Below are 22,951 nucleotides of genomic sequence, written 5' to 3' on the forward strand. Positions count from 1 at the left end.
GTCCTGTCGCGGCCTGAACTGCTCGTCACCTCTCCCTGTGCTCAGTGTGGCCGCCGTTAGGACAGCGCCTCGTTCAACCACAGGGAGGGTTTGACTTATGCTTGTTACAGTCTCACCGAAGGAGGGCTGCGCAATTGGGACACTGTTTATCCCTCCCTCCACTGTGGGAAAACTGAAATTCATTTTTTTATATATATATAAATTGTAATATTTGTTTTGTTCTGTTCTAGGAGCTGGTGGTGGAGTCAAGTGGTGGTGGTGGTGGATTCCCCCTGGTGGTGGTCGTCCCGTTTAGTTTGTGGTGCACTTCCTTTTTTTTGGTTTGCTGTGTTGAGTCTTTTGTGTTTTTTTCCCTTAGTTTAAGGTTACTACCCCCTTTGGTTCTCCCCCTCCCCAGTCACGGTTAAGCCCCAGCTCCTGGTCCCCTTTTTCACTGTAAGCGTGTGTGTGTGTGTGTGTGTGTGGTGAGCGAGAGATAAGAAGCTTCATTATTTTAGATTCTTGGCCTTTTAAAAAGAGACTGTTATAATAAAGTATGGTCATAAATATTATTTTCTTTCTGTAAATAAAACTTCTCAAAACCAACTGAGTAGTCTCCGCCTCTCAGTAAAGTTCCGAACCTGTGTGCTTTAAAGCTAGGGTTGGCGATTTGAATGAGATACATTTTTTTAAATACTGGTTAAAATGATCTTTATGACCCGATAGAAAGCAATTCATGGCATGTTCTTAAAGTAGTTTGGAAAATATCCGCTATCTACAGCAGGAGTAAAACGGGAAAAACAGCAACCAATCGTCTTGACGGGACACCTTTTTTTAAACCAATCAAATCCCTTCGCCGTTCGACCTGCCCCCTGCGCGTACATGTCAATGGCGTGCACTGACCCTGGTTCAGTGCGCGCGTAGAAGGACGGAGCGTCGTTGCAGAATGGCAGAGAAGAATGTTTGGGGCTTTACTTACCGGTGAGTGCGCCATAACTTGGAGTAGTCCAAATAAAGAAAAACGAAGAAACGAAGCGCTGAGGACAGGTTACGCCAGGGACGCACTGGACGCGGAAGCGCTGCGCGCACCGCGTGCACGTCTCCGCGTCTCCGCTCCCAACGGAGCTCCTCCAATGGGGTGGGAGCTGGGCGGAGCCTTGGGGAGATGCTACATTCGTGCTACATGCTAGTTTTCCAAGATCGCCAACCCTAGCTTTAAGTCTAATTCTCCAGGTGCAATTCTTGGGGTGGCGTTGTTGGTTTTGTTTAAATAGGGAAATTGGCAAACTCCATTACCGCTCCGCGCCACACATGCACGCAAAAATACACACACACACACACCACTAAATCACATTGATTTTATATTAGTTCGTTATTTATCTTACCGTAAATTGTTACTCACCAATGCTCATCAATGGAACACACACACACACACACTTTATCACAGGTTTTAGCAATTGCCTGTGAGAAAGCATCAATATGCTGTTTCATTCAAATGAACTGGTGTCCTTGTTACCTGGTGACTGACTTCCTTTAGCACTTCCTGCTGCTGCTGCTAGTAGCAGCAGATGTTGATATCAGACTCATTAAAAGTCGGACACGGCTTTTTGTCTGGTTTTTAACATCTATCAGCAACAAGGGACGTGAAAGAAACCCAGTTGGCAGTTAATAGGGAAACCAGTTCTTCCAAAACACCGGCTCCGCTCCGGTTTCTGGACACTTCTCCTCCGCTAGTTAGCTGCTGCGTTCAGGTGACTGGAGCGAGCTGCGGAAAACTGAAACTACGTCATTCACATGAAGGCAGCGGTGACAGCTGGACTCAGGAGACACTCAGGAGACACGTGAAGGAAGCGTGGACAGTTTGCACAAAGGAACGGCTCTCATCATTCACTGAAAACAACGCGTTCAAACGAACTGGAGCTGTTCATTGATTAATCCAGGTGTGTCTGGTTTCGACTGCTGCAACAAGACACACCTGGATTAATCATTTTGGCCAATAATGCAAGACAGGAAATGAATGTGCACAGTTAATTTCAGGAAGTAGTGGAGCTGTGAAAATGGCCCATAGTAATAATATTAGCAGTATTGACTAGTCATATAATGCTGTAAAATATTTTCATTTTTATGTATATTGTCATTAATATGACATTTTACAATGCCATATTTACCATCTTAATTAAAAAAAAGTAGTTGACTGAATGATTCATTTCAATGTTAGCTGGATACTGGTCACAAAAAAATCGTAAAACCTTCAGAAAGTTATTTCAATACGCTGTAATAAGCAGCAACACAGATGTATACTGGTCAAACTCAAAAGATTTTTTTTTTCATATTTAAAATGTTCACATCAGCATGTTACAATGGGGGGGGGGCGTCATACAGGCCAGGACCGCCACTGCCTGAGTGGAGATGCGCAGGAAAAAATGCAATGACGTCACTCCTCCGTTCATTCAGGTGCCCCCCGAGTTTAAACAGCTTCCCCCGCGCCTGGGGGAGGGGCGCAGAGCGAGCTGTTTGAACAAAGGGCGGCAGAGAGGCTGCTGACAAAGTCTGCCAGGAGCAGGAAACAAGAAAATCCATCTCAACGTGCCAGTATCGATCCGCCCCCCTCGTCTGTGAGCCTCCGGATGAAAACCTCGAGAAGAAGAAGAGTCCGCCTCCAAGTCACGGCTGTATTTTTCCGTGAGAGGAAACATTTCATCTGCTTCAGCGACTCGGACTTCTGTTCAGGTTTTCAGAGAGTTCATTACTGAGAGGATCAAAGCTGCTGCTGCAGAAATCTTCACTGCGTTGGAAGAAAGGATGGTTCCGTGTAAGGAGGAGCTGGATGTCCAGGACAGACTGCTGGGAGTCAGCGGGGGAGCTCAGAGGGACTTCCCCACAACAGGTAGAGAAAAGTCCGGATCTGGTTCCTTCTGTTTCTTCTCCTTATATGCGCACAATGGACGATAAACTGTAATTTCTCAGTTTTAACTTTATTACATCAAGCACATACATATTACGGCAGCCTGCCTCAGTCCCAGTGAGTGCCACACTCAATCGGGTCCCCCCAGGAACATGTAACAAACGTTCCACGTGACACAGGATCAACTCCTGAACGTGCAGCTGGAGGATGGATCCTGTTCTCTAGAAGCCAGCAGACAGAAATGAGGCTGCAGCTGTTTCTTTTGCTTCAAAGTGACTTTAAAGCAGAAAACTTCAGGATGAAACAACATCTGGATCAGAAGCAGAGGAAACGCTGAAGAAGGTTTTTATTGAGGCTCAGTCTGAGCTGCTGACGAACAGTGGTGTGCTAGTTACTGAAAAATAGTAACTAGTTACAGTTAATAGTTACTTCATGAAAAAAGTAACTCAGCTACTTAAACCAAAAAGTAATGCGTTACTGAGAAAGTAACTTTGTAGTTACTTTTAAACGTTTTTTCCAGTGCACTCAATAAATAAAGGTTGACTGACTGAACTCCCCTGTAGCCTTATTTCAGTCTGTACTGATGTTATATTGCAAACTGTTGATGAAACTGACAATTTCAGTTCATCTGCATTTACATCACTGAATCTAACTACTAACTAGCCATGGAATATTATCCATTGTGCACCAACCCAAACACCAAAGTATTTTTTCAATGCCTATTTATTTTCTTCAACAACAGCCTGCAAAAAATTGAAGTGGCTTAAAGCAAATATAGACATTGTGATATAATCTATTATTCAAAATCAAGTTGGACAAATTAACATGCTTTCACTCAGCACCTAAGAACTTCTGTTAAAGACAATGAATAAAATCTGAAATGCATCCTGATGCATAACACCATATGCATATCAATACAAAAATAGCCAATTTTATCACAGGGAAAACAAAAAAACAAAAAAAACATGTACCCAACATGTAAACAATAATATATGCAAAATGCACTTCAAGAAAAAAACAAAGTTTACATTTGTGTTTTCTTAACAGGCTGCAATTTTAATTCAAATAAATACCAATTGTCTTAAATACTGTATAAAGTGTTTTTATTCTTCAGTTAGTTGATATGAACATCTTTGATGTTATAGATGTTATAGAATGTAGTAACGTATAGAACATGAAAAATAACATCACACTTACTTTGCTGAATAACTAATTACTCTTACGATGAGGTAACTGAGTAACTAATTCAGTTACTTTTTGGGAGACGTAATTTGTAATTCTAACTAATTAATTTTTAAAAGTAACTTTCCCAACACTGAGAAATAGTAACTATTTACCTCTGCTGTGCGCATCGGTGCATCTTAGATCCAAGATGGCTGCCATCAGCGTCCTCGGTACATAGGACGGGGGAGGCGTCAGTGATGAGCCGGAACTGGAACAAAATGCCAACTGGCCTCCATGGAAACAGGCTGCCCAACCGCCATCGACCAGGGTTCCGACGGATCAGGGAGGAACTCTCCTGGAACCCGCAGCGACTGACCAAGGACCAGCTCTGCAGAAGATGCCTGCAGAACGCAGCCGCCACAAACCAATTATCCCTGTGGTAACTTTTCTGCCGGCAGCCGGTCAACCCAGTTGCAGTCCGTAAGGCTGGCACGGAGGGCCGCCTTCATGGAGCGATGTAAACACTCGCACAGCCCATTTGCCTGATGGTTAGATAGCCTTGTGCAGTTTCACTCCGAGGTCGATTGCCACTGCTGCCCAGAGCTCGAAGGTGAACTGGGGGCCCCTGTCTGATGCCACATCCAGTGGCGTGCCAAAACAGGCCACCCAGGTGGATATGAAGGCCCGAGCCACCTCTGCTGACGTTGTCGACGCCAGCGGGACCACCTCTGGCCATCTTGTGGTCCGGTCCACTGAGGAGGTGCGTAAAGCCTCGGGAGGGGGGCAGCGGACCAACCAAGTCCAGATGGATATAGTCAAACCTCCGTTCAGGAACAAATAATCTCCAGCAGGGCTTTAGTGTGGTGGTGAATCTTGGCCTTTTGACACGCCACGCAGGAGGCTGCCCAACTCCTGACATCCTTCCTGAGACCTGGCCAGATGAACCTCGCACTCGGCAGCCTCACCAATGCCCTCACCCCAGGGTGCGACAGCGCGTAGATGGCGTCGAACACCCAGCGGCGCCAGCCTGCAGGCCATAGGGCGGGGCAATAACAAGCCGTATCCTTGTTATTGCAACGACACACCATCAGTAGGGTAAAACTAACCTGTCTCACGACGGTCTAAACCCAGCTCACATTCCCTATTAGTGGGTGAACAATCCAACGCTTGGTGAATTCTGCTTCACAATGACGGGAAGAGCCGACATCGAAGGATCAAAAAGTGACGTCACTATGAACGCTTTGCCGCCACGAGCCAGTTCTCCCTGTGGTAACTTTTCTGACACCTCCTGCTTAAAACCCAAAAAGTCAGGATGGGGAGGCCCTGCTTTCACAGTCTGTACTCATACTGAAAATCAAGATCAAGCGAACTTTTGCCCTTCTGCTCTACGGGAGATGTCTGTCCTCCCTGAGCTCGCCTTAGGACACCTGTGTTACCATTTGACAGGTGTACTGCCCCAGTCAAACTCCCGACCTGCTACTGTCCCCGGAGTGGGCTGCGCTCCCAGCCAGTACAGATGGCGCTTATACTAACCACGTAGTTTCAGACTGGATTCACGGTTACTGCAGTTAACTCACCATGAGATGATACTGTCTCCATCTTCTGCTGCGGTCGTCAAATACGAGCTCGCGCAAGGTTTCTTCGATGCAGCGGCACCGTTCAGCGGCTCATGATATCACAGCCCGGAACCTCACCCGCTCCCTTGCCAGTGAAGACATTTGAGAATGTCCATTTCTCACCACGTTTCGTCAGTGCCTGACGAAATGCCAGAAACTGAGCAGCAGATACATGAGCGCCTCAAATCTGTCCTTTGTTGTGGGTGAAATTAAAAGGTTTGGCAGTAAAAGACGGCACCGGCCCGCGATTGTCGCATGATGCCACTTGAGGTTCACGTCGCCTTGCTGACGACACGACCTTGTCTCTGCCCCCTCTAAGGCCGAACCGTGCATAATCAGAAATGAGCAGGGCCGAGGCCGACAAAGCGAACCGTGTGGAGTCGAGCTGAGGCGCTACTCATGGGAAAGAGCCTTTTGTTTGGACTGAACAATAAAGTTGTGGACATTGATGTTTTCTGAAGAATCATTTCCCGAGAACATTTCCAAGCAGGACGTCTCTTCGTCCCTCCATCTCAGGTAGCGTGGCAAACAGTGAACAGAAGGTCAGTAAACACACCACGAGAAAAACTTCATCCAACAAGTAGTCAATCATCAGCTGAAGGTGCTCCTCAAGCAGTCATTTAACAACTGTGCACTTTTTGAAATGTGAGTCAAAGTGTTCCGTTCCACTGCTTCAGTCCCTGTTTGTTTCTTCAAAGATGGAACTATAGAAGTCTTGATACTGATCTTTGATGTTGTATTTTTCTGTCTCTGCAGAGCTGCAGCAGCCCCATGACTGCAGAGAGGAGCAGGTTGAACAGCAAGCAAGCTGCTGTCTACAGCAGGGAGAACCAGAACCTCCACGGGTCAGAGAGGAAGAAGAACCAGAACCTCCAGAGATCAAACAGGAACAAGAACCAGAACCTCCACAGATCAAACAGGAAGAGGAACCAGAACCTCCACAGATCAAACAGGAACAAGAAGAACCTGAACCTCCTCAGGTCAAAGAGGAACAAGAACCAGAACCTCTAACAGAACCTCTAGAGATCAAACAGGAAGAAGAAGAACCAGAACCTCCAGAGATCAAACAGGAAGAAGAAGAACCAGAACCTCCAGAGATCAAACAGGAAGAAGAAGAACCAGAACTTCCAGAGATCAAACAGGAAGAAGAAGAAGAACCAGAGCTTCCACAGATCAAACAGGAACAAGAAGAACCAGAACTTCCAAAGATCAAACAGGAGGAAGAACCAGAACCTCCACAGATCAAACAGGAACAAGAAGAACCAGAACCTCCAAAGATGGAGGAACAGGAGGTTCTGGGTACCAGCCAGGAGGGAGAGCAGCTTATTCTTAAGTTTGAGATTGAAAGCCTTGAAGTTCCTTCTATTGAGGAGCAAAGTGACCTGAGAGAACCAGAGGAAGTACGGGACACTGAGCAGCTCCTCTCTCAGGACTCTGAAGTCCACCATGAGAACAAACTGATTGATGTTCCTGTTTCAGAGAAGCAGGCTGAAGGTCAAAAGCTTTGTGAGGAAACATGTGGTGAACCTGTCCGCAAAAAACCAAACTTACATCCAAAGGCAGGAGCGGTCACTGACAAGAAGAAAACTTGTGAAACATGTGGGAAAAGTTTCCGTGATCCGAGCTCTTTATTGGTCCACATGAGATCTCACACAGGTGAGAAGCCGTATCCTTGTGAAACATGTGGTAAAAGTTTCAGTCATCAGAGTGCTTTAGTGGTCCACAAGAGATGTCACACAGGTGAGAAGCCATATCCTTGTGAAATATGTGGGAAATGTTTCCGTGTTCAGCAGGCTTTATTGGTCCACAAGAGATCTCACACAGGTGAGAAGCCATATCCTTGTGAAACATGTGGGAAAAGTTTTATTGACCGGAGTCATTTGTTGGTCCACAAGAGATCTCACACGGGTGAGAAGCCATATCCTTGTGAAACATGTGGGAAAAGTTTCACTCGTCAGAGTACTTTGTTGGTCCACAAGAGATGTCACACAGGTGAGAAGCCGTATCCTTGTGAAATATGTGGGAAAAGTTTCAGTCGGTACAGTCATTTGGTGGTCCACATGAGATCTCACACAGGTGAGAAGCCGTATCCATGTGAAGCATGTGGGAAAAGTTTCAATAGCCGGAGTAATTTGTTGGTCCACATGAGATGTCACACAGGTGAGAAGCCGTATCCTTGTGAAACATGTGGGAAAAGTTTCATTACCCGGAGTTATTTGTTGGTCCACATGAGATCTCACACAGGTGAGAAGCCGTATCCTTGTGAAACATGTGGGAAAAGTTTCATTACTCGGAGTCAGTTGTTGTGCCACATAAGATGTCACACAGGTGAGAAGCCGTATCCTTGTGAAACATGTGGGAAAAGTTTCAGTCAGTACATTCATTTGTTGCGCCACATGAGATCTCACACAGGTGAGAAGCCATATCCTTGTGAAACATGTGGGAAAAGTTTCAGTCGTCGCACCGCTTTATTGGATCACAAGAGATCTCACACAGGTGAGAAGCCATATCCTTGTGAAACATGTGGGAAAAGTTTCAGTTATCAGAGCGCTTTATTGGTCCATTACAGATCTCACACAGGTGAGAAGCCGTATCCTTGTGAAACATGTGGAAAAAGTTTCGGTTATCGTTGTTCTTTGCTGCACCACATGAAAATTCACTTGGAGATGAGGTGATGAAAGAATATTGACGATCTCATTGACCCAGTGGGTGTTTTTTCAATCCGACTGAAAACAAGCTTATTAAACGTAGTTGTATACATGTACGGCCTACAAAGCGATCCAATCCTCGTTTATAAGGGTCCTGGGTAAAGCGGATTATACTTCGTCCTATGACATGCGCATAAAATCTCTTGCTGAACTTTCAGGTCTTTAGCTTTGCAGCCAGCAGTCCTCTGCGCGGAGCAGAGTGTTTTTTTCTGCTGGATATTCTGCTCAATAATGTTCCAACATCTCCATGATACGCTGCTCAGAGAGCTCCTCCACCAACCAGATTCCCGCCCCGCTGGCACATCCTGGTATAAGCACCGGGGCTCAGCTCCGCCGATGTTTCGAATTAACTGGTGTCTGTGTTAAGTTGTGACCAACAGATGATGAAATACTGACTGAAACTTGTAGTGTCTTTGGCAAACAACGGTTATCTACATTTACAGCATGTGTTTACACAGAAATCCGCCATCACCAACTTCTCTCGGGGTTTTTATTAAAAACGTGTTTTCAACCACTGTCCAGTTCTTCTTGTTTTTGACTGTCCTGCTTCCCGTTCACTGCGCACGTCCTCATGTCACTACGTTTGAGGGAGCGCACGCGTGGAACAAATAGTCCCCCGTATATTCAGTTCCGCTGAGGACAGTGTTTGTATGAGACATGGCACGGATTATAGATCGGCGTAGAATACCTCATACAATCGAATCCGAAATACAATCCACTCCGAGTGACGCAGATCCACTCAATGTTTATATGACACATTTACTCCACTTCACCTACAATCCGATTATACGGGGCACATGTAAACGTGGCCATTGAGGAAGTTCATCTGTAGCTCCAAATCATTATATGTCATTAGTGTAACATAACCAGTTTAACCCTGTTCAGACTGTTCAAGAGTTTTGTTGTGTAAAAGTGTGATTTTTTTCAGAAATGGCAATAAAATGTTGACGTAAATCTGATGGGTTTTGTTTTTTGACTTTCTTTTTTTTTTTTGTCAACATGACTGAGTCGCAATTTAACTTGCTTCTTGTTTTAATGCTTCAGATAGAGAAAAAAACATTTTTTGCTTCCATGCAGCACCTGTCTGCTGACATACAATGTCTGAACACTTTCTTGAAAAATAATCTGCCAAATCCTTCAGGACTGATTTTCGGACAGTTGGCTGGCTTTCCTTTCTTAATAAAGTTCCAAACTTTGATAGTGCCATCCATCCATCCATCCATCCATCAATTTTCTACCGCTTATCCGGGGCCGGGTCGCGGGGGCAGCAGTCTCAGCAGGGATGTCCAGACTTCCCTGTCCCCAGACACTTCCTCCAGCTCCTCTGGGAGGATCCCAAGGTGTTACCAGGTCAGCCGAGAGACATAGTCTCTCCAGCGTGTCCTGGGTCTTCCCCGGGGTCTCCTCCCAGTGGGACATGCCTGGAACACCTCCCTAGGGAGGCGTCCAGGAGGCATCCTAACCAGATGCCCGAGCCTCCTCAGCTGGCTCCTATGGATGTGGAGGAGTAGCGGCTCTACTCCGAGCTCCTCCCTGGTGACTGAGCTCCTCACCCTATCTCGAAGGAAGCGCCCAGCCACCCTACGGAGGAAACTCATTTCAGTCGCTTGTATCCGGGATCTTGTCCTTTCGGTCATGACCCAAAGCTCATGACCATAGGTGAGGTTGGGAACGTAGATTGACCGGTAAATCAAGCGCTTCGCCTTTCGGCTCAGCTCCTTCTTCACCACAACGGACCGATACAATGACCGCATCACTGCAGCCGCTGCACCGATCCACCTGTCAATCTCACGCTCCATCCGTCCCTCACTTGTGAACAAGACCCCAAGATACTTAAACTCCTCCACTTGGGCCAGAGTCTCTCCACCCACCTGGAGAGGGCAAGCCACCTTCCTCCGGTCGAGGACCATGGCCTTGGATTTGGAGGTGCTGATCCTCATCCCTGTCGCTTCACACTCGGCTGCGAACCACCCCAGTGCATGCTGTAGGTCCGTGTTCGATGAAGCCAACAGGACAACATCATCTGCAAAAAGCAGAGATGAAATCCTGTGGTTCCCGAACCGGACCCCCTCCGGCCGCTGGCTGCACCGAGAAATTCTGTCCATAAAGATTATAAACAGAACCGGTGACAAAGGGCAGCCTTGCTGGAGTCCAACATGCACCGGGAACAGGTCCAACTTACTGCCGGCAATGCGGACCAGACTCCTACTCCGGTCATACAGAGACCGGACGGCCCTTAACAAGGGGCCCCGGACTCCGTATTCCCGGAGCACCCCCCACAAGACACCATGAGGGACGCGGCCGAACGCCTTCTCTAAGTCCACAAAACACATGTGGATTGGTTGGGCGAACTCCCACGAACCCTCGAGCACCCTATGGAGGGTATAGAGCTGGTCCAGTGTTCCACGACCAGGACGAAAACCACATTGTTCCTCCTAAATCCGAGGTTTGGACTGGGATGATTCTCAAAGTGTCTGCTGTCACAGGCTGGTGAGGTTTCTGTTTTAAGAGTTGGTGGTTCCATCCATTCAGTCAGACTGAGAGGTTTTCAAAAACAGTTTCACCTGGAGCTTTTCTAAATCCACATTGATCCTTGGTTTGCTACACTGACACAATGAAAAGGCTGTTTGTCTGTCTTGACTTTGGGCATGCAGACAAACTAAGGAAGGTGTCTTTTTTTTATTAGTCCGGAGAGAAAATGCTAAAAGTATGAGTGTGGATTGGGTCTGATACCCTCACAGAGCAAACTCAAAAGAGTACAATAGTTCAAAGAGTTTATCTAAAAACTAATGTCAAAAGCATTCAGAGGGTAGTCCTGAACCAAGTCCAAAAAACGGTCCAAAACACAAGAGATGTCACGAGACGAAGGTACGGTGACGGCCTGGCGACAGCAACATGAGGGGAAGGGCTTGAAATAGACTGGGGAGGGAAGACAGAGATGAGCTGACTGACATGAGACACACAGGGAGGACTGACAGGAAGGACAGGTGTGTCCTGATGGAGAGGAGGAGGGTGAGTGTCAAAATACAAGAGGAAGAGATGAGCAACTCAGAGGTGCACCCGGACACCTGACAGGGTTATACTCATTGGCCCAGTTTGCATGGGTGTTTTTTCAATCCAATTGTAAACAATCGTATTAAACGCGAGTGTATTCATGAACGGCATACAAAGCGATCCACAATGAATCCTCGTTTACAAGGACCCTGGGTGAAGCGGATTATACAGCGTCCTGTGACATGCGCACAAAGTCTCTTGAGGAACTTGCAGGTCTTTAGCTCTGCAGCAGCAGTCCTCAGTGCCCAGCAGAGTGTTTTTATCTGCTGATATCTGCTCAAATAATGTCCCAACATCTCCACGATACGCTGCTGAAGGAGCAGCTGCTCCCCTGGCTGCTGCACCGCCGCGCCGAGTGGCACGTCTCGGTGTGAGCGCTGCTCCGCATGGCGATGTTTCGAATTAATGGTGTCGGTGACAACTTGTGACCAATAGATGACTGAAACTTGTAGTCGTTCTGGCGAACGTCGGTTATCGACAGTTACAGTGAGTGTATACGTTTAAAGTCTTTTGTGAGACTTACTTTAATAAATGCCGTTATCAGCATGTGTTTACACAAACCTCCGCTGTCATTCGTTAACACGGGAACCAGTTAATCCATAACACCGGCTGGACGATTGCTCGTATTCTGCTATGGAGCTCTTCATACAACTCGCTTCAGTGTTTTTTCTGTCAGGGTTTTTTTTTTATTAAAAAAGTGTTTTTCAACCACCGTCGTGCTCTTCTGCTTGTTTTTGACTGTCCTGCTTCCCGTTTACTGCGCACATCACATGTCACTACATAAGAGGGAACGCATGCAATAATCCCCCGTTTAATTCGCTCGCTGTCAGGCTTATATGAGACACGAAGCAGATTGTCGATCGGTGTACACTACCTTGTACAATCGGCTCTGAAATAAAATCCGCTCTGAGTGAAACGGATCCACTCGGGCATTTATATGACGCATTTACAATCCGCTCCGCCATATAAGCGGATTATACGGGTGCATGTAAGCTGCCTACCCAAAAGACTGGGTTGATGATTTTACTGAAGTGAAGAGAAGAGTCACCATTTTGGACGCTCCTGCAACTCCTCCATCTTGCATCCAGAGACTTCTGGTAAATTGACAGAAAACTGGAGTCCTGTGTTTTCACAGAAAATGATTGAAATGCCTCAAGAGGAGAAGACCTCTGACATCCCTCTCACTTTAGAGATGTGGGGCTGTGGCTCAGTATGTAGAGCGGTTGCTGTGCGAAGGATGGGGCCCGATCTTCTCGCCCCCCTGCACAGGCAAAAGTGATGCAAACGACATGAAAGGGGGCGAGTTTTCACGGAGCGGGTGTGGTGTCGATCACATGGTGGTGACGTCAGCACACGTCGGGTATTTGTAGGCGCTGTTTACGCCCTGGGAATGATGGGAAATGTATGCCAGAATAAAGCCTCATTCATTGAAGTCACGCCGCTGTCTGGATCATCTTTGGGGATGTAATAGCGGGGAGTGGAGGAAGCGGACAATATGCTGGCGGGTTGTGGTGCAGAGATTATGAACGGTACACCTGTCAAACGGTAACGCAGGTGTCCAAAGGCGAGCTCAGGGAGGACAGAAACCTCCCGTAGAGCAGAAGGGCAAAAGCTCACTTGATCTTGATTTTCAGTATGAGTACAGACCGTGAAAGCGGGGCCTCACGATCCTTCTGACTTTCAAATGAAACTGATATACACAGGTACACGAGAATTGGGGGAGTTGGCACATTTTATTAGTGTGTGTATTTCATTGTTAGAAAAATAAAAGATATTTTTTACAGTGCATTTGTGGGTTCTGCCTTGCAAAAGTATTCACCCCCTTTGAATTCACTGACGTTTTTCTTCTAAAGTATGACACTGAAGAAAAAGGTCAGTGAATTCAACTTCAGGGGTGGAGAACATTACAATACAATACAATACAATTACAATAAAATCATAATGCGGGCGTCTGGTTTGACCAGGCGACCTGGTCACATGATCTGGTCACATGACCAGACAGGCGCTAGCGCTGCGTGCTCGCAGCTAAGCTACTTGGTTCAAACAGAACATCAAACATGAAGCTCCAGGTACATTCTCCACCTCTAACCTGTCAGTCACCATAATCACACAGGTTGTCCTCCAGCCCCCTGCCTGCTACGTGAGGAGAAGCGGCGCAGCCGGCACGAAAAAAACTGTGCAAATCGTCATGGCGCAGCCGGCATTGTTGTACTACGATTCCCAGAATGCCTTGGGGACCGGTCACATGACCAGACAGCCGCTGAGCGCTCGTAGCTAAACTACTCGGTTCAAACAGAAAGTCAAACATGAAGCTCCAGGTACATCATCCACCTCTAACCTGTCAGTCACCATAGTCACACAGTTTGTCCTCCAGTCTCCCAACCGGGCAGCACGGCGCGCTGCACAGCCCAGCCGGCCGCCCAAATCCGCTATGTGGGAAGCAGCGGCGCAGCCGGCACGAAAATACGGTGCAAATCGCAATAAAAAGAGGCTTTGGGCCGAGTTGGTAAGCAGCTTACAGTCAAGTTGGCACCGGCCATCTCAGCCACTTGAGAGCCCCCCCGCGAAGCCGACTTGGCTTGATGCCGACTTGATTGACATTTCACAGGACGCTGTATAATCCGCTTCACCCAGGGTCCTTGTAAATGAGGATTCATCGTGGATCGCTTTGTATGCTGTCCATGAATACACTCTCGTTTAATAAGATTGTTTACATTCGGATTGGAAAAACACCCATGTGAACTGGGCCATTGTAAGAGAAGGGAAGCTACTCTGTATTATAAAGTGCTACCAAAAGACGTTGCTTGGATGGCAACACACGTTGCTCCAAAAGCTGTATGTACCTTTCAGCATTAACGGTGGCGTCACAGATGTGTCAGTTACCCATGCCTCGGGCACGAGTACACCCCCAGACCATCACAGATGCCGGCTTTGAACAGTCCGGCTGGTTCTCTTCCTCTTTGGTCCGGAGGACTCGACAACCAGACGTTCCAAAAACAGTTTGAAATGTGGACCCGTCAGACCACAGAAGACTTTTCCACTTTGCATCAGTCCATCTTAGATAAGCTCGGGCCCAGTGAAGCCGGCAGCGATTCTGGGTGTTGTTGATAAATGGCTTTCACTTTGCATAGTAGAGTCTCAACTGGCACTTACAGATTAGGCCATAAGGTGAACCATGAAAAAGTGGCTAGAAAATGATTTTCATTCCCATGTCTGGCCACTCCTCTTTAGATGCATTTTTGTTTAGAATATACCCTTATGGTGTGTTCACACCAGACGCGAATAGCGCGGCGAGAGCGGCCGATTTACATAGAAAATATATAGTTTTCGCGCGGCCAGGAAGCGGCGAGCGGTCACGTGGCGCGAATTCAGCGAATTGAGCGGCGGCCGCTCCGCCGCCCTACTCGCGCGAACCGCTCTACTCGCGCCGCTGAAAGTTGGGAATGTTGAACTTTCGAGCGAATTCGCGCGCGGCGAACCAATCACAGAGCCGCTCTATATGACGTCATTTATGACGGACCGGAGCCCCCGGGAAACACCAGAAATGGATGAGAAACTGATCACAGCGGTCTGCGCTCGCCCTGAGCTCCCTTCGTCGTATTTTTATCGGGACATGAATAAAAAGGAGCTTGCTTGGAGGAAGATTACTGAGGAGGTCGGGTTCCCGGGTAAACTGAGTAAAGAGATTGTGGTGAAACAGTGTTTACTGTTAGTTAAACAGTGAGTTTACTGAGAGGTCGGGTCCCCGGTGGAATGCGAGCGCCGATGCGGGACAGCAGCTCGTCAAACTGGACCGGGAGAGATGGAAGTCCCGCTGAAAGCGTCCTTCATCCCGGCGCAGCTCCTGGAGTAAATGGTGAAATTCACCATGCTCTGAACGCCTCTGCAAAATATTATGAATCCAGACACGTCGCCTGGACTCGCGACGACGACGTTGTCGGGCTTTATCAAGCAATTAAGCAGACCGCCGGCAGCAGAGACGCGAATTCAGCGGCAGCCGCTGTTGGGTCACAAAATGCACACGCGGCCAACCAGGGGCGAATCGCGCCGCGCTATTCGTGTCCGGTGTGAACGCACCATTACAGACTTTAGGTAAAAAGTTCTCCGAAATACATGCTGCAATTTTTTTTTTTTTGGTCAGAAGCCATATATCTAAATAAATATAAATTGAAAAAAATAGAAATTCTGTGGTGCTAAACTCACATGTTTTATTTATCAGCATTCCCTTTAGCAACAAAAAATGTCTCACAAATTGACATTCACACATTCACACTTTGAGGAGCAGGATTTTCAGTCACCCAGGTCACTGTTCAGTCCCCAACTTCAATGTGCCTTCCTCTACCGGTGGGTGAGGGTGCACAATACCATTCAGACAATGTCCCCTTATTGCTGCTTGGTAGTTTGACCTTTTGCAGAGCTGGTGTCGAGCATCACGCGTTGGAGGCAGTGATAGTTCTGGCAAAGCTGATGATGCCGTGCAGAATGCTTTGTATCTTGCATCGTTCACATTTTCAGCAGACTGGCTATACAGGCGGCACACTTATATGCAAAGTACTTCAGAGATGCACTGGTCCAGGTTGAAACTTCTACCCAGATTTGAAAATGCAGTGAGGTATTTTGCTTTTTCACAAGCAACAGAAAATGTCTTTTTTTTTCCCCTTGCCATGAAAAGCACCAGTAGAGTCCCAGCCTGAGAAGGTCTGAGTCCCAGTAAGTGCTGAACACTCCGTCGTGAGCATCCCGCCCCCAGCCTCCGGCCCAGGATGAAGCTCTGCGCCCCAGCCGCACTCCCACCAGACCCTCCCAGCACCCCGGGAACTTTCTACTGCGCTCCTGCTGAGCGTCACACACCAGGTGGGGGAAACTCAGAATGCAATGACTTCAGCTCACTCTAATTTGTATTTCTATTTGCAGGACTTCAGGCATTTCAGTGACAGACGGGATGAAGGGGAAGGACAGATCAGGAGAGGTAATATCCTTTCTGAGCACTAGATGGCAGCCTCAACCTTCTCCAGAATCAGATCAACCCAGTTTGAGGGACACGAGCAGGAACAGAGTTCTTCTCTGAAAGATGCTGATGAAAACATTAAATCAGTCACTGCTTTGTCTTTGAAAAAGTTCATGAAAATGCGTTAAAGGCAATATTTAAATCTTGAAACAGCCTTTTAAAGTGTAGACTCCTAAATGTCGCTGGCAGTAAATCTTTTTTTATTTTCAACATTAAATCAAATTGTAACAGTGCAAACAGCAGTGACGTTCCCGTCAGCCTGCTTCTAAAATGGTCTCTAATTTTCACTCTATCCCAAGACACAACGCAGCAGCCCTCCAGCACGATGATGCCTCCGCCCTGCTTCACACTGACCTACAAACATGCTGCTGTTCCAGATGTGGTCGGACGGTTTGGCTCTGTGCATGTCTGGAAACTTCATCTCACTGGAGGGAGGCAGTAAAATAAAAACTTCCCCAGAGAGCGCTGTGTGGGAGGGTCCTGAAGCGGCCCCCCCTCAACACTCCTGGAGTCCCTGTGGAATCCGGTGATCTCCACCGATCCACCGATCAGATCCATCTGAGCACAGTCCTGGAGGATCAGGGAGAACATCTGTCCAGGCTTCCTCTGTGGAGCTTCGTGCTCTCCATGTGGGTTTTCCCAGAATTCCCTGGTTTTAGTGGCACCAAACGTCCTGCAGAAGAACCTTCCAACATGTCAGTCGACATCTGCATGTTTGTGCTGTTAGGTTCAGTGAATCTGTCCGTCTGAACGGCTCCCACTCGGGATCGGAAGTCAGCCCAGCTCACAGGTCCCCACTGAGGGTCCCTGAGCATGACCCCTGACCCCTGCCAGCTCCCTGGGGCACTGTAATGTGGCTTCACCTCCTCATCCTAAAAACAGGATGGGTCAGTGTGGAAAAGTGGAATTCATAAACTGGGATAAGTTTACTTCAGAGTTCTGCAACGTTTTGGGCCAAACGAGCCTGTTTTTTTTTAACTTTCCACCAAATCGAATAGAACTGGAGCCACGGAGCACTTTTATCCTTTTATCCTTTAAAACTGGACTCACACAGCGTGTGAAGCATCAAATACAGTATAATTCTTATGTCCATTCAAAAAACTGTATCTTACATTGAATTTATGAAATTTCAATTTCTGTTCAGATGACAAACTGATGTCTTTGCATCAGATTTTAAGTTTCATCTGTCATTTTCAGTATTTTTTCTTTGTTTTGCTTTTAGAGCATTTTGACATTTTACCTGACTTAACCATATTTTGCTTTTTTTAAGTATTTTTTTTTCTTTAAGAAGTCATTTTTAACTTTTCTTGTCTTGTAGAAATTTGACTCATTCTGTTCTTTTGAAATCTTGTTTTTTCCCATTTCTTCTTTCCCCCATTTTAATGGCTGTGCCTTCTAAGAGTGTGGTATGCTCATAGAATAATAAGATAATATTTATTTCTTTTAAGATATATTTTAAGTTTAAGGGAGTCGCTACAGAGGCAGGTAGCTTGAAAAAGTCCCTTTTGGAAACGAGGAAACTTCATGCAGCTGGTTTAAAGTTAGATGTAGGTCAGAACCAGTGTTCTCTGTGTGCTAGTAGCTCATGAAGACGTTCTAAAGCCCCGCAGTGACTTGTTCTCTCTCTCTCTCTCTCCCTCTCTCTCTCTCTCCTTCTCGTGGCTTCAGGTGTCAGGTTTCACTCCTCCTTCATCGCGCGCGTCCCCGGAGTGCAGCCAGGCGCGCGCCGGCCGCGGATCGATGCAGACGTCTGTCTGCAGGCTGCGCGGATCCTCGCGACAGTTAGCGGAGGTCATCTCTCGGTGGGGGTGGGGGTCGCGGAGGGAGGGGGCCGCGCGCGGCCGCCGCAGCCTCAGGACCACGGCGCGCGCCCGGGAGATGTCCGCACCGTGAAGGACCGGCACCCCGAGCCCGGAGGGGCATGCACGCGCCCGGGGGCAACAACCATGGTAAGAGAGGCTTTGTTGCCCTGCACGAGCTGACACTTCATTGCTCGGTACTTTTTAAAAAGCTCTAATTTTCTGTGCTTAATTTCTCTAAAAAGTTGTTTTTTTTTTGAGGGGCCAACAAAAAAGTAGGTTAAAGTCTCTTAATGACACGTTTGAGAGGAATCAAATTTAACTTTTAATAGTTATTTTTAAGAAACAATACTGTTTAGAACATCTTCTACAATAAAAAATACTTTTGAGCATGCTCACCCTGCTTTATCAAGAGGAAGTGTAAATCCAGAGTGAGTTTATTGTTGCAACGACTGAATATCAGTCACATCACAGTCTAAATGTTGAGAAAGTGTTTATGATGTCAAACATATGGCCCGGGGGCCAAAACCGGCCCGCGGGAGACTCCAGTCTGGACCACCACACCAAGAAACAATTTCAAAGAAAACAAAGTAGAATGAAAGCCATGCTGTCTGGGGGAATTGGTAGAAACACCCATAATGCAACAGCTTTCTACATGCAACCAACTTCTTCATCTTGACTGATAGTGAAAGTTTCCTTGTCAGGTGTTGGACCTCGGTCTGAGGAATCTGATGTGGTTGAAGGTGATCTGTTCATATGTGTGACCTCTCTGGCTTAATGTCACCACGCTGTTTGGAGGAAATCAGAAAGGCAAACATCTTTTCCTGATCAGACTCTGGATGAACTGAAAGTTTCTTTATTCTTTCAGTTTAAAAAGAAATGCAACAAATCCATCCTCACTTGTAAGTGCCATATGTACATATTTAAGTTAAAGATTGAGTTCATGATTTGATGTTATGGGAACAGGGAAAATTGTGTTTTGAATTCTTATTTGAATGATTATTAATAGTTTTCTTTTGGAGAATTACAGCACATAATTCATGTTTTTGGAGTAATTTTAGTTGGATAAATATATTGCGCTTTTTGCTTTAAGAAGTTTGTCCTAGTTGTGACGCCATAGTTCCGGTGCTGAGCCGCTAGGAGAGGCTGGAGTCTCACGGTTTTCTGACCGTGTCCGTGTCCGTGTCCTTGACCGTAACTGAGGATCGTTTAGCCGTACCATGTCGGACTAGGTGAATATAGGAAATGGAAAAGAACTTTTTGAGTTATGGAATCTTATTTTTGTGTAAATAAACCTGTGAAAAGTTCATCGCTGGGAGCCATTTTTTCTTTGGATGAAGACACGCGTCAGCCACAGACTCCAGGATCACATCAGAGATAGGTTTTTATTGGGAAAGCCTACATCACTCCTTCTGAGGAAAGCTGGATGTGGTCTCAGTGCAAAGCATTCTGGGATTGATCTACAGACTGATTAGGGAGATGTTGTTGATGAATATCATTCTGATCACATGCAGATGGGGCAGTTTGATCGGGCCGGCTGTGAAGTGACCATGTAACCACAGGGACTGTGTTCTGGTCGTCTTGTTGTGACGCATTAGCTGAGCTGTCGGCGCCGTGCGGCTCACGTTAGGTACACCTTCATCTGATCCGACAGGGACGTCAAACTCACCTCAGCTCAGAGTCCAACTGATCCAGAAACACATCAGTCTGAAACACAGGAATTCAAAAGAAAGTGTCCAATTCTTAAAGCATTCTCATTTATTGGTATATTTCTAGAAAAACACATAAAACCCAATGTCACCTTTCTAAATGTTCATGCTTTATAAAGTTTTAGTGTGGGACCAGAACCCTGGACCTGGACTGGTTTTGTCCTGTCGCTGTGTTTGTCTCATTCTTCATAATGTTAGCATCTTGCTAGCATCACAGCGTCAATGTAATGGTCACAATACGAAGCATAATGCAGCCGTCAGCGGCAGGCAGCCGTTATGGAGGACAAGCTGCGTTTATGTGACGCTGCAATTTCACAGAACGTACATGCTAATGCTAATGCTAATGCTAATGCTAATGGTGCTTACAGTGGGACAGCTGTCTTATTGCTGGCAGGATGAAATATCAAGTTCAGGAATAATGAGCTGCTCGAGAAAAGGTCTGGACCAATGCTAATTTGAAAAGCAGCCGTTTCCATCTTGAAGCACAACGCCGTTCCTGAGCAGCTCTGCAAACTGAAGTTTTCTGTGTGTCAGTGATGATTATGAAATTTTTCCTTCAAGTTTCTTTCCAGACGTTTTCCAGTAGAAGACAGTAGCTATCTGATCAGTGAAAAATGAAAGCAACAGTAAGAACACCAGAAATAACCAACAAACCATTATAATGCCCACAGGTCAAACCGGCCCGCATGAGGCTCCGGTCTGGAAACCAAACCACCAATCCAATGGTGCTAATTTCAAAGAAAACTTTTTTTTCTCTACAACTTTCTTAAGAATAGCAGATGCAACACAGCAGTGAGACCCGAGCTGAGATATCACTGATGCTGCTGTGATAGATGGCAAACTGGTCTCAAAGTCATGCTCTCAGGGGCGGATTGTGAATCCATGCAGACAGAAACAGCGAGAGGAGAAGCTTTTCCAACATTTCACTGTTTATCGTAGCAGATTTTTTTCATTGAAGTTGGTTTTATGTTGAAATTGGAGCCATTTTCTGCAGTAATTCTTTGGTTTATGTGAAAATATAAAGGTTTCCATCATGAACGCTCTGCACCACAGCACTTAACAACTTCTAGGTTTACATTTAAAGGTGCTGTAGGCAGGATTTTGCTCGTCAGTGCTAATTTTTCTGTGTTTTCTTTGGATTAAATGTCAGAGTATCCATTGATAATCCTTTAGGAGTAATAATTGCACTACCGCGAGGGCGCAGCGTTTCCATCTGTCTCTGTTCTGAGCTGAAAAGGATTCTCGACCGCTCCAGGTATTTTTGACCAATCAGAAGAGTCCATGAGGCTCTATCCTGATTGGTCGAGGCATGGCGCTTCAAAGCTCTTCTTCTCGTGAGCACGCATGAGGAAGTCCAGGCTATATTTACCTGCCCTGTCGGACATAACATCATCAAAACACCACGGAGGACACCATCTGTTTACTGGAATTCTTAAAAAAAAGGCTTTGACCCCAGGCCCGCCGTGAAAAGGTCACAGGTGAATCAACCCGCCGGCGCAGGCAGCCGTGACACTGCCGGCCCTGCTCGGTACCCCAAGGTGGGCACGACTCCCGGTTTCAAATCGCCATCTTGGATGGGTCAAATCGCCATCTTGCGAAGGTAATCCTGCCTACAGCACCTTTAAAGGTTGTCATGGCTGTATTTCACTATTTCACGGGGAAATCCGGCTGCATGCGGACATTCAGCTGCAGTGTGTTCGACATCTCAGAACAATGTGAGGTGGAGGAAAACAAGTCAGGCATGGCAGGGAAGCTATACAAAGGTTTGAACTTGACATTGTCTGACAGTCACTGAAGTTTGTTTGAAGAGGGTGAACCTTGAACAAAGTTTGTTTGGCATGTGGGACGGCGGGTCGCTATCTGCTGATTGGCGTCTTTCAGGGAGTCTCCAGTCTCACGTTTCTAATTGGTTCCACATGCAGAGCAGAGCAGAGAGACTGCCTGGAGACCAGGAGAGACCGCCACTCTCCTCCGCTCGTCCCGCTACGTCTCATTCAGTCCCGTCTCTTCTCGTCCCGTCCCGTCCCGTCCCGTGCTGTCCCAGCTCATCTCGTCCCCTCCTGTCTTCTCTTGTCTCGTCCTCTCCCATCCCGTGCCATCTCATCTTGTCCCATCCTGTCTTGTCCCATCTCATCCCGTCCGTCTCACCTTGTCTTGTCCCATGCTGTCCCATCCCGTCTCGTCCTGTCCCGTTCCATCGTCTTTTGTCTTGTCCCGTCTCGCATTTTCTTGTCCCATCTCATCCTATCCCATCTCCTCTTTTCCCATCCTGTCTCGTCCTGTTCTGACTCGTCTTGTCTTGTCCCATCCTATCTCGTGTTGTCCTGTCCCATCTCCTCTTGCCTTGTCCCGTCTCATCCTGTCCCATCCCGTCTCGCCTTGTCTTGTCCCATCTCATCCCGTCCAGTCTCCTCTTGTCTCGTCCCGTCTCCTCTTGTTCCATCCCGTCTCGTCCCGTCTCGTGGTCCACCTTCAGGATTTCCGTCCTGTCCACACAGAACCCGTCCAGCGCTGCAGCACAGTCGTCCTTTGTATGTAAAACACCAGGGACCGCCGGCTCGTGGTGTCCTCGGCTGGGCTTTCCTGTTCCTGCGTCCTGAGAGGGAGGGAGGGAGAAAGAAAAACACTTTCCCCGCCGTGCTGACTGAGCTGCACTCGCCCGTCCCTTCAGGAAGAGAAGCCGGTGTTCTGGAGCAGCGGGCGTCTCGTGTCCGTCTCGCTGCAGCTTCATGAAAACCAGCTGCGAGCGCCACTTTTTATTAAAAACTGTCAAACAAGCCTCAGAAAGGACCGGCGGAGTGCACAATAATTACAGCGTCACAAAGCAGTGCTGGAAATAAGGCTCTTCTTTTGTTGTTGCGTTGCTGTGAGATGTGAGCAGAGCTGTCAGAGCAGAGTGAGGATCAGTCCGGATGGTCACTAATCTGGAGGGAAACAACTAAAACCAAGAAGAGGAAGGAGAGCCAGCTGAGATAATGTGGAGGACGGCACCCAGACTCTAACACCTGG

The 22,951-nt window shown here is 47.1% G+C and overlaps 2 protein-coding genes across 2 annotated transcripts in view; both read left to right on the plus strand.

The window, feature by feature from the left end:
* The window catches only part of LOC115396421 (zinc finger protein 271-like), a 374,023-nt gene extending 364,789 nt beyond the window's left edge, over positions 1 to 9,234 (plus strand). Inside the window, exon 3 of the mRNA XM_030102299.1 lies at positions 7,289 to 9,234. Within this exon, the coding sequence (XP_029958159.1) occupies positions 7,289 to 8,339 (1,051 nt within the window). The 3' untranslated portion in view covers positions 8,340 to 9,234. The remainder of the gene's footprint in view (positions 1 to 7,288) is intronic.
* Positions 9,235 to 18,274: 9,040 nt separating this feature from the next.
* The window catches only part of LOC115396417 (Golgi-associated kinase 1A-like), a 42,947-nt gene continuing 38,270 nt past the window's right edge, over positions 18,275 to 22,951 (plus strand). Inside the window, exon 1 of the mRNA XM_030102294.1 lies at positions 18,275 to 18,383. Coding sequence (XP_029958154.1) covers positions 18,381 to 18,383 — 3 coding nt within the window. The 5' untranslated portion in view covers positions 18,275 to 18,380. The remainder of the gene's footprint in view (positions 18,384 to 22,951) is intronic.

Source organism: Salarias fasciatus, chromosome 11 (assembly GCF_902148845.1).
Source record: "Salarias fasciatus chromosome 11, fSalaFa1.1, whole genome shotgun sequence".
In the NCBI taxonomy this organism is placed as follows: Eukaryota; Metazoa; Chordata; class Actinopteri; order Blenniiformes; family Blenniidae; genus Salarias; species Salarias fasciatus.